The sequence below is a fragment of the Schistocerca nitens genome, chromosome 9 (assembly GCF_023898315.1).
Source record: "Schistocerca nitens isolate TAMUIC-IGC-003100 chromosome 9, iqSchNite1.1, whole genome shotgun sequence".
NCBI classification, from domain to species: domain Eukaryota; kingdom Metazoa; phylum Arthropoda; class Insecta; order Orthoptera; family Acrididae; genus Schistocerca; species Schistocerca nitens.
Window position 1 is genome coordinate 438,687,322 of NC_064622.1, and position 12,525 is coordinate 438,699,846.

General features: G+C 43.4%; 1 protein-coding gene across 2 annotated transcripts in view; it reads right to left on the minus strand.

The window, feature by feature from the left end:
- The window catches only part of LOC126203583 (fatty acid-binding protein, muscle-like), a 176,171-nt gene that overhangs the window by 115,615 nt on the left and 48,031 nt on the right, over nucleotides 1-12,525 (minus strand). Inside the window, exon 1 of one of the 2 annotated variants that reach the window (XM_049937943.1) lies at nucleotides 1,271-1,477. The exons of the other annotated variant lie outside the window; for it this stretch is intronic. Within the exon in view, the coding sequence (XP_049793900.1) occupies nucleotides 1,271-1,352 (82 nt within the window). The 5' untranslated portion in view covers nucleotides 1,353-1,477. Of the gene's footprint in view, nucleotides 1-1,270; nucleotides 1,478-12,525 lie in introns of those variants that run through there. 2 annotated transcript variants of the gene reach the window in all.

A 12,525-nucleotide genomic window follows, 5' to 3' on the forward strand; every position in this document is an offset into this window, starting at 1 on the left:
GACCGAACTCGCTTTATTTGTTAATGAGACCCAGAAAATATTAGATACAGCCTTCCAGGTAGATGCCATTTTCCTTGACTTCTTGAAGGCGTTCGATACAGTTCCGCACTGTCGCCTGATAAACAAAGTAAGAGCCTACGGAATATCCAGCTGTGCGGTTGGATTGGAGAGTTTTTAGAAAACAGAACACAGCATGTTTTTATCAATGGAGAGACGTCTACAGACGTTAAAGTAACCTCTGGCGTGCCACAGGCGAGTGTTATGGGACCATTGCTTTTCACAATCTATATAAATGACCTAGTAGATAGTGTCGGAAGTTCCATGCGGCTTTTCGCGAATGATGCTGTAGTACGTATACAGAGAAGTTGCAGCATTAGAAAATTGTAGCGAAATGCAGGAAGATCTGCAGCGGATAGGCTCTTGGTGCAGGGAGTGGCAACTGACCCTTAACATAGACAAATGTAATGTATTGCGAATACATAGAAAGAAGGTTCCTTTATTGTATGATTATATGATAGCGGAACAAACACTGGTAGCAGTTACTTCTGTAATATATCTGGGAGTATGCGTGCGGAACGATTTGAAGTGGAATGATCATACAAAATGAATTGTTGGTAAGGCGGGTGCCAGGTTGAGATTCATTGGGAGAGTCCTTAGAAAATGTAGTCCATCAACAAAGGAGATGGCTTACAAAACACTCGTTCGACCTATACTTGAGTATTGCTCATCAGTGTGGGATCCGTACCAGATCGGGTTGACGGAGGAGATAGAGAAGATCCAAAGAAGAGCGGCGCGTTTCATCACAGGGTTATTTGGTAACCGTGATAGCGTTACGGAGATGTTTAGCAAACTCAAGTGGCAGACTCTGCAAGACAGGCGCTCTGCATCGCGGTGTAGCTTGGTGTCCAGGTTTCGAGAGGGTGCGTTTCTGGATGACGTATCGAATATATTGCTTCCCCCTTACTTATAACTCCCGAGATCACGAATGTAAAATTAGAGAGATTCGAGCGCGCACGGAGGCTTTCAGACAGTCGTTCTTCCCGCGAACCATATGCTACTGGAACAGAAAAGGGAGGTAATGACAGTGGCACGTAAAGTGCCCTCCGCCACACACCGTTGGGTGGCTTGCGGAGTATAAATATAGATGTAGATGAAAGTTGTCGGGGATGCTCGCGCAAACAGGGGACATGGCTGGCGGCGGAGGGTGTGTCCCGGACAACAAATATTTATCGCGAATACGAGAGCGGTGCGGGCAGCATTCGGGACTTACCGAGCTGCTTCATGACGGCATCGAAGTTCTCGCTGGAGGAGAGCTTGTACCTCTTTCCCAGGACAACGTCCAGCTCGGCCATCGCAGACTCGGTGAGTGAGTTCGCTAATCCCTTGGCAACCTTGGCGACGCCTAGCGGCAGACTGCGTGCAGCCGGGCTGGCCGGCCCAGACGCCCCCTGGCGGCCCGCGGCCGGGGTGGTGCAGAGCGGAGGGTGGAGGGCGGAGGGTGCCGGCCAATGGGGGCGCACGAGCCGGTGGCGTGGTTCTGCGCTGCGCGGCGCCAGGCTGGGCCGGGACGCGCCGGGCACCGCACAACAGGCGGCCGACGCGTCCGGGCACGCCAATACTTCGGCGCTCGCTCGCTGCCCGCACACTGCACGCCCGGGTCACGCTCGGGCTGTTCCAATACGTACACCACCATTCAGAGCCACCAGAACCTTGCCGTCTTAACCCAGCCACTAATCGGGAATTAACTTCAGCTATGCAGTATTCCATGTCATGAGACACTATCACTGCCCAGTAAGGTCTTCTTTAACCTGAATTTCGACATATAGGGGGCGGACAAAAATACGGCAACACCAAAATGTCAACACATAACCACGTCTAATACGAGCAGGGAACCTGCTGGCAACCAAAAGAGCTTCATTCCGTCTCGGAAAGGATAAATACGGGTCCAATGCGGTTTTCAAGTGAGTCTTACACCATTCTCCCTGCAAAATAATAACAAGTTAAGGTAACGATCATGCAGGTGGATAGCGATCAGGCACTTTTCTGTCCAAACAAGACCACGACGACCAATAATACTCAGATCTAGTGCCTCTTCAAAAATGGTTCAAATGGCTCTGAGCACTATGGGACTTAACATCCGTGGTCATCAGTCCCCTAGAACTTAGAACTACTTAAACCTAACTAACCTAAGGACATCACACACATCCATGCCCGAGGCAGGATTCGAACCTGCGACCGTAGCGGTCGCGCGGTTCCAGTCTGAAGCGCCTAGAACCGCTCGGCCACACAGGCCGGCATTGCCGGTAGTGGGCTGGGGAGATGCGTAAATTCACTCTCGTATTCGCAAAACTAGTCCTGTACAGTGCGAGCTGTGTGCACAGTGTAACACCACGGTTCAGTTTACAGTGATAAAAGATATAGAAAGAATAATTTAAAATTAAAAATAGCATTTTTAGAGGGGAAAATAGCGTAGAATCAGAGTTCGGTAATTACAGATCAAAATTATGGTGTATCAGCAAGTAATTTAACGTCTAAGTACAGCAAAGCTACGGAAGCTTCGTCATGGAGAAGCAAGTGACGTTAAACTCTTGTGAAGAAAAGCCTATAAAGAGGCCTGATCGTCATTATTGCCGCCTTTTTTTCCTTGATTGTTTCGTTAAAGGGCGGGGAACGCGTGTCACTCATCGAGACAATAATTAGATTTTGACTTTATCGTGTTAAGATTCACGATAAACTGTTAGAATATTACGAAGATTAAAAGTGATGTAGTGTACGATCTCTGACTGTTGGTAGCAACGGAGTATTAAGGGGATTTTAGGACTTTAGTGCTAGATTGGAACTTTACGGACCTATAGATGACAGAAACTCAAATTATCTGCAGATACGAGTGAATTCAGAGGTACCGGTATTCAGATATTAACGTGTGGACTTTTGAAAGTGTCGTGTGCTGTTAGTGGCGAATCTGGACGTAGAGCGCGTGCATATCGGCATTTGCGGACTATTTAGATTCATCCAGGCTAGGAACTTTTTAAATAGACCATCATCCATCACCAGCTTAATCCTTGAATATAGAGTGAAAGTGAAATACAAGACTGTTGTACTTATTTCATTTTCCTAGTACCAATCAGTGAAGGTTTTACGGAACCAAAGCTATTCAGCAGTAAGTCAGCACCATCTAGCGGAAAGCGTAGGCATTAACTAACACGCCAAATGAAGTGAACGTTTACGTGTTTTACGGACTCCTTAATATGAACTTTTGTGACTCTTTGACGTCCCCACTCCCTCCGAAAGGTGGCGCAGGCTGTTTTAATCATAAAAGGGGAGAGTTTTAGCCGGGCAAATTACTAAATAAAAGCGATATTTAGAGGACTCGCAGCAATAGCAAAACACAAGGCCCGCATCTCATCGGAGAGTCGTCGCTGTCACGTCGGGAAGTAAAGCCGTAAAACCTATCGACGATACGTATCTACGAGCAGACGTCGACGTGGAGTACCTAAAAAGAGAACGACAAGAGAGTTGGGGATGCTTCAACAGGGGTACTACAGTCTTGGAACACATTCCAACTGATCATCAAAATGGTCACACAACCCTTGGCAGTAATGCGACTTTGCAGAGCAGCCACGGGGCCCGTGGAATGACATGATGTTGTTGTAGTCTTCATCCCAGAGACTGCTTTGATGCAGCTCTCCGTGCTACTCTATCCTCTGCAAGCCTCTTCATCTCCGAATAACGACTGCAACCTACATCCTTCAGAATCTGCTTGGTCTCTCTCTCTACGATTTTTACACTGTACGTTTCCCCCCAATACTATACCTGTGTTCCACTGATGCCTCAGAACGCAATTCTATTCAGTACCTCCTCATTAGTTACGTGATCTACCCGTCTAATCTTCAGCATTCTTCAGCAGTACCACATTCCGAAAGCTTCTAACCACCTCTTGTCTAAACTAGTTATTCTCCATGTTTCACTTCCATACATAGCTACACTCCATACAATTACTTTCAGAAAAGACTTCCTGTCACTTAAATTTATACTCGATGTTAACAAATTTCTTTCCTTCAGAAACGCTTTCCTTCCCATAGTCAATCTACATTTTATATCCTCCCTACTTCGACAGCCATCAGTTATTTTGCTTCCCAAATAGCAAAACTCATTTACTCATGTCTCGATAATGCTGCCCAAATCATCGCCGAATCCCCGCCATGTTTCACTCTTGGGACGAAAGCTCAGCTAGAAGCCGGAAACAGTGTGAAACAAGAGTAATACAGCCAAACGACTTTCACCCATTGCTTCAGAGTCCAGGTTTTATGGCATCGGCACCACGTTCTCATCTCACGGGCATTGGCGCCACTCGTTAGTGGTTTAGGAATTCCAGCTTTCCCTGCAATAGCCTTCTCCTGGAGCTCATTTCGTGTTGTTTTGGTGCTGACAGAGTTCTCGAGTGCGACATTCAGTTTCGCAGTAACTTTTGCAGCTGTCGTCCCATATTTTTCGTCACAGTCCTCTTCAATGACCGTTTATCACTGTCACACAGCATACTTCATCTGAGTACGGACAGCGGAAGACTTGTTTTCACTTCGTTTGTATGCCGTCTAAATATTCGATACGGTGCCTGTAGAAACACCACACATTTCAGCCATCTTCTTTACGGAAGCATCCATCAAATGAGAATCAACAATTTGCTTACGTTCTGATTTACTTAGCTCCGTCATTATGCACTCACAACTACACACAATTCTTCTCTGACCACGACTGACTCTTGCAACGTACTGAGGACATTCCGCAGGTGACGTTTGTCGCCAAATACAACACTGCAACCAGGGGGCTTCGCTGGCATTTGCACTTAGGTTCAGCAGAGATTTCTCACATTGTTTCCACGTCTTTTTCCAGCGTCTGTACTAAACGGAAAAACGACAAAAATCTTTGGATTTCCTGCTATCGGATTAGCATGGTTTCATCTCAGTTCACCGACTGCCAACAATGTGTAATCCATACGCCGTACAAAAGTGAATTCAAAAACATAACGTCACTTGTTCCTTAAGCATCAGTACTAGGACTGCTATTATTTTCCATTGGCGGCCGAAGACTTCCGGCATAAGAAGTCAGCCTCATTCTGCCAACGGCATTGACAAAGAGGGCGGAGGAGCGGATAGAGGTTCAGGGCACTCCTTTGTCCTAGGGGTGGGAGGGGACTGCCAAGGGGTAAGTTACCATGAGAAAAAGATTGAATGATCAACGAAAGGATAACGTTCTACGAGTCGGGGCGTGGAATGTCAGAAGCTTGAACGTGATAGGGAAACTAGAAAAGCTGAAAAGGGAAATGCAAAGGCTCAATCTAGATACAGCAGGGGTCAGTGAAGTGAAGTGGAAGGAAGACAAGGATTTCTGGTCAGATGAGTATCGGGTAATATCAACAGCAGCAGAAAATGGTATAACAGGTGTAGGATTCGTTATGGTTAGGAAGGTAGGGCAGAAGGTGTGTTACTGTGAACAGTTCAATGACCGGGTTGTTCTAATCACAATCGACAGCAGACCGACACCGACAACGGTAGTTCAGGTATACATGCCGACGTCGCAAGCTGAAGATCAACAGATAGAGAAAGTGTATGAGGATATTGAAAGGGTAATGCAGTATGTAAAGGGGGACGAAAATCTAATAGTCATGGGTGACTGGAATGCAGTTGTAGGGGAAGGAGTAGAAGAAAAGGTTACAGGAGAATATGGGCTTGGGACAAGGAATGAAAGAGGAGAAAGACTAATTGAGTTCTGTAACAAGTTTCAGCTAGTAATAGCGAATACCCTGTTCAAGAATCACAAGAGGAGGAGGTATACTTGGGAAAGGCCGGGAGATACGGGAAGATTTCAATTAGATTACATCATGGTCAGACAGAGATTCCGAAATCAGATACTGGATTGTAAGGCGTACCCAGGAGCAGATATAGACTCAGATCACAATATAGTAATGATGAAGAGTAGGCTGAAGTTCAAGACATTAGTCAGAAAAAATCAATTCGCAAAGAAGTGGGATACGGAAGTACTAAGGAATGACGAGATACGTTTGAAGTCCTCTAACGCTATAGATACAGCAATAAGGAATAGCGCAGTAGGCAGTACAGTTGAAGAGGGATGGACATCTCTAAAAAGGGCCATCACAGAAGTTGGGAAGGAAAACATAGGTACAAAGAAGGTAGCTGCGAAGAAACCATGGGTAACAGAAGAAATACTTCAGTTGATTGATGAAAGGAGGAAGTACAAACATGTTCCGGGAAAATCAGGAATACAGAAGTACAAGTCGCTGAGGAATGAAATAAATAGGAAGTGCAGGGAAGCTAAGACGAAATGTCTGCAGGAAAAATGTGAAGACATCGAAAAAGATACGGTTGTCGGAAGGACAGACTCAGCACACAGGAAAGTCAAAACAACCTTTGGTGACATTAAAAGCAACAGTGGTAACATTAAGAGTGCAACGGGAATTCCACTGTTAAATGCAGAGGAGAGAGCAGATAGGTGGAAAGAATACATTGAAAGCCTCTATGATGGTGAAGATTTGTCTGATGTGATTGAAGAAGAAACTGGAGTCGATTTAGAAGAGATAGGGGATCCAGTGTTAGAATCGGAATTTAAAAGAGCTTTGGAAGACTTACGGTCAAATAAGGCAGAAGGGATAGATAACATTCCATCAGAATTTCTAAAATCGTTGGGGGAAGTGGCAACAAAATGACTATTCACGTTGGTGTGTAGAATATATGAGTCTGGCGACATACCATCTGACTTTCGGAAAAGCATCATCCACACAATTCCGAAGACGGCAAGAGCTGACAAGTGCGAGAATTATCGCACAATCAGCTTAACAGCTCATGCATCGAAGCTGCTTACAAGAATAATATACAGAAGAATGGAAAAGAAAATTGAGAATGCGCTAGGTGACGATCAGATTGGCTTTGGGAAAAGTAAGAGGGGCAATTCTGACGTTACGGCTAATAATGGAAGCAAGGCTAAAGAAAAATCAAGACACTTTCATAGGATTTGTCGACCTGTAAAAAGCGTTCGACAATATAAAATGGTGCAAGCTGTTCGAGAACGAAGTGCTCGTATTAAGAAGGGTGTAAGACAAGGCTGTAACCCTTTCGCCCCTACTCTTCAATCTGTACATCGAGGAAGCAATGATGGAAATAAAAGAAAGGTTCAGGAGTGGAATAAAAATACAAGGTGAAAGGATATCAATGATACGATTCGCTGATGACATTGCTATCCTGAGTGAAAGTGAAGAAGAATTAAATGATCTGCTGAACGGAATGAACAGTCTAATGAGTACACAGTATGGTTTGAGAGTAAATCGGAGAAAGACGAAGGTAATGAGAAGTAGTAGAAATGAGAACAGCGAGAAACTTAACATCAGGATTGATGGTCACGAAGTCAATGAAGTTAAGGAATTCTGCTACCTAGGCAGTAAAATAACCAATGACGGACGGAGCAAGGAGGACATCAAAAGCAGACTCGCTATGGCAAAAAAGGCATTTCTGGCCAAGAGAAGTCTACTAATATCAAATACCGGCCTTAATTTGAGGAAGAAATTTCTGAGGATGTACGTCTGGAGTACAGCATTGTATGGTAGTGAAACATGGACTGTGGGAAAACCGGAACAGAAGAGAATCGAAACATTTGAGATGTGGTGCTATAGACGAATGTTGAAAATTAGGTGGACTGATAAGGTAAGGAATGAGGAGGTTCTACGCAGAATCGGAGAGGAAAGGAATACGTGGAAAACACTGATAAGGAGAAGGGACAGGATGATAGGACATCTGCTAAGACATGAGGGAATGACTTCCATGGTACTAGAGGGAGCTGTAGAGGGCAAAAACTGTAGAGGAAGACAGAGATTGGAATACGTCAAGCAAATAATTGAGGACGTAGGTTGCAAGTGCTACTCTGAGATGAAGAGGTTAGCACAGGAAAGGAATTCGTGGCGGGTCGCATCAAACCAGTCAGTAGACTGATGACCAACGCTCCGTCCTCACGAACGTTTCCGCTGTGCACACCCGATATCAGTTTTGTTAATGAGACCTCCTGGCACATTGAAACTATATACCGAACCGGGATTCGAATCTAAGGTCATTGCCTTTTGTATGCTAGCGCTCCACCGACTGCACTACCGTTTTTTTTTTTTTTTTGTTTTTTTACGAATTCATTTACTGAACTGAACACAAAAATTGCAAGGTTTTTACAAATGTTGATGCATACCTCAACCATTACCAGCATCTCCTGCAATTTGTTTACATTAGACACGGTACTGATAATGTTGTTGTTGTAGTCTTGTCATGAGACTGGTTTGATGCAGCTCTCCATGCCACACTATCCTGTTCAAGCCTCTTCATTTCCGAATAACTACTGCAACCTACATCCTTCTGAATCTGCTTAGCGTATTCATCTCTTGGTCTCCCTCTACGATTTTTACCCTCCACTCTTCCCTTTATAAATTCCTCTTCTCCCCAATTCTATTCAGTACCTCCTCATTAGATATGTGATCTACCGATCTAATCTTCAGCATTCTTCTGTAACACCACATTACGATACCTCCTATTCTCTTCTTGTCTAAATTGTCTATCGTTCATGTTTCACTTCCATACATGGCGACATTCCATACAAATACTTTCAGAAAAACGATACGTGGCTGCTCTCCATTTAAGAAAAAGCTTCTTGACACTTAAATCTATGTTAGATGTAACAAATTTCTATTCTTCAGGAACACTTTCCTTGTCATCGCCAGTCTACATTATATATCCTCCTTACTTCGTCCATCATCAGTTATTTTTCTCCCCAAATAGCAAACCTCATTTACTACTTTATGTGTCTCATTTCCTAATATAATCAGCGTTACCTGATTTAATTCGACTATATTCCATTATCTTCGTTCTGCTTTTGTTGATGTTCATTTTATATCCTCCTTTCAGGCCACTGCCCATACCGTTCAGCTGCTCTTCCAGGTCCTTTGTTGTCTCTGACATAATTACGATGTTGTCGACAAACCTCAAAGTTTTTATTTCTTTACCATGAATTTTAATTCCTATTCCAAAGTATTCTTTGGTTTCCTTTACTGCTTGATCAATATACAGATTGAATAACATCGGCGATAGGCTACAACCCTGTCTCACTCTCTTCTCAAACACTCCTTCCCTTTCATGCCCTCGATTCTTATGCCTGCCGTCTGGTTTCTGTAGAAGTTGTAAATTGCTTTTCTCTCCTTGTACTTCACCCCTGCCACATTCAGAATTGGAAAGGGAATATTCCAATCAACACTGTCAAAAGCTTCCTCTAACTCTATACATGCTATAAACCTAGGTTTGCCTTTCCGTAACCTAAGGTAAGACATAGGGTCAGATTTCTCCGGAATCCTACTGACCTTCCCCGAGGTCGTCTTCTACCAGTTTCACCATTCGTCTGTAAAGAATTAGTGTATTTTGCAACCGCGTCTTATCAAATTGATTTTTCCGAAATTTTCACATCTGTCATCGCCTGCTTTTTTTTGGGACTGGAATTATCATATTCTTCTATTCCCCTGTCTCATACATCTTGCTCACCAGGTGGAAGAGTTTCGCGACGTCTGGCTCTCCCAAGGCTATCAATAGATCTAATGGCATGTTGTCTGCTCCAGGGGCCTTATTTCGACATAGGTTTTTCAGTGTTCTGTCAAATAATTCAAGCAGTATCATATCTCCCATTTCATCTTGATGTAAATCCTTTTCCATTTCCATAGTATTCCCCTCTAGTACGTTGCCCTTGTATAGATCCTGTATATACTCTTTCCAACTCTCTGCATGCCCTTCTTTGCAGAGGACGGGTTTTCCATCTGAGCTCTTGATGTTCATACAGGTCGTTCTCTAGTGAGACATGGTTCTAAATGCTTACATTTGTTCTCTAGCCATACCTGCTTAGCCATTTGGTACTTCCTGTCGATGTCGTATTATTAATAATAGAAATAATAATAATGTAAAATGATGATATAAAGGCCTATGTTACCAGTGAACATTCCGTATCGACATGAATATTTTATTAAACAACATAAATGGTTTTTTATGCTATGTTATATATTGTTTGAAGCTCTTTTATATTTCAGTTAGGGACATTAAACAACAGAATTTTAAGAGTTGCTACAGGATTTAGGTTTTTCCCTTAAAGAAAGAACTCCATGCGTCTACACGAAAATGTACGTTTATGTCAATAATTAGCTATCCAAGCACCTCTCACGACCACCCTTACAGCTGTACTTCCGCGTTAATGCCTTCTCCTACCCTCCAAACTTCACAGAATTTCTCCTGCATATCTTGCTCGTCTTGCACTAGTTTAAGAAAGGATACTGCGGAGAAACGGCTTTGCCACAGAGTAGCAAAATGTTCCACAATGAATTTCCACTCTAAAGCGGAATGTGCGCTATTGCGAAACTTCATGGGGTGCAATCCCAGAACCTTTCCTAACGCAGACAATTCTGTTTTACGCCCCTAGAAAAAATACCGTAGACAGTGGATATGCCATTCTCCTTCACTATTGTTTCTTCCAAGAACGGTAATCGCGCAAGGTATACAAGAGAACTTGTGTGAAGTTTGGAAGGTAGAAGAAGAGGTGTTAGTGAAAGTACAGCCGCGAAGGGAGGATGTGATTCACATCGGGATGGCTCAGTAGGCAGAGCATTTTGCCGCCAAAGGCAGAAGTCCCAAGGTCCAGTCTCGGCCCGGTATACCCCTTTAATTTGCCAGAAAGCTTCAAATCAGCGCACGCTCCACTGCAGAGTGAAAATTTACCCTTGAACTTCCGTTTCTGTTGAACAGCGTGCATCCAGTAGAGCGTACAAAGTTTCACTATTAAATATTATTGAATCCATTCGCATATTTTTGTAAATACTTCATATGACCGTATATTGGCTATCAGTCGACAATTTGGTACAGTGACGAAAGCCTTCCACAATATATAGTTACACACAAAGCGGACTTTACTTGTTCATCTGCATCTATTGTTTGCAAGACATTGTGTGTCGTTGTTGTTGTTGTTGTTGTTGTTGCGGTCTTCAGTCCGAAGACTGGTTCGCTGCATCTCTCCATGCTGCTGTATTTTGTTCCAAATTCTTCATCTGCGAGTAACTACTGCAATCAACATCCTTCTGAATCTGCTTACTGTATTCATCTCTCCGTCTACGATTTTTACCCTCCACGCTTCCCTCCAGTACTAAATTGGTCATCACTTGATGCCTCAGAATGTGTGCTACCAACCGATCCCTTCTTCTAGTCAGGTTGTGCCACAAATATCTCTTCTCCCCAAATCTATTCTGTACCTCCTCATTAGCTGCAGTAATATACAAAGTAAACTCTATCATACCATCTGTTTCTCTTGAACCTATGCTAGTTCTTTCAGAGAAGCTTTTGTTTCTCCATGCCTAAACCCACGCTGATTCTATAAAAGACATTCCAACAGCAACTTTGACGCAGCCATCCACCAAGGAATATTTAATTACATCCATTGTGAATGCTAAACTGCAACCGTGATTTAAATAGTAATTTATTGTACCATAAATCGTATCAAACTCAAAAAGCGACTGGTTGCAGCCACTACTTACACGAACCGTCAAGAAATATATATGTGCTATTGACAGTGACTAGCCAATCGTGACCAGCATTACCATTTAACAGTTTTTCAGTGTCAACTGAAATAAACGTAGCAGTTAAAAACAACGTGCTAACAGATGTTGTCTAACAATAACATGGCAAACATGAGTACGATGGTTCGTTAAGAGAACCTTCTTTTCCTCCTTTAACACCATTATGTTCGAATGCTATAGTACTCTGCGAATGATGGATGTTAGGGACACTGGTAGGTTTCCTCCCGCTCTTCAGGACCCAAAGAGGGCATTATTGCAACAAGAGGATTCATCCAGGCATCTTGACAGGTCTAGTAATCATCCAGGGTGCCAATGATGACTAATTTGTTCATCCATGACGTTACGACTTTCGTCATCCAGTCGCTTAGAGAAAACCGATCACCCGACGTGAGTACTCACGTGCTCATACCGCAAGGCCAACACAACGCAGTTTACAAGGTTTCATCATTTCCGTCTTTGGGTCTCCTGTCCTCAGCACCATGAAGCTCGTGTGGTGTGGGATATGGTTGGATGGTATCAGATGTGGATACTTTTGCTGGCGACCCCCCCGACACATCTGCACAACTTATTACATTACACGTTAGTTGCTTGTATGGTCTATCGGGATACTCATCTTATTACTAAGCAGCCTCCTGTTCATTACTTTGCCACCGACGTGGTAAATGAAGCGATTACGTGATTCAAGTACAAATACTTTTCACCACTTTCTTCTTGTATACCGAGTTTAGAACAATCACACAAATTGCTGGTCTGTGTTCTTCAATTTATTTATTTGATTATACTTCTTCATCATGGAGATTTTGTCACCTTACACGTAAGTGCGTATGATGTTTTAGTATGAAAACTTACCTACGTTTAATGCAAGTGCCTAGTTTGCT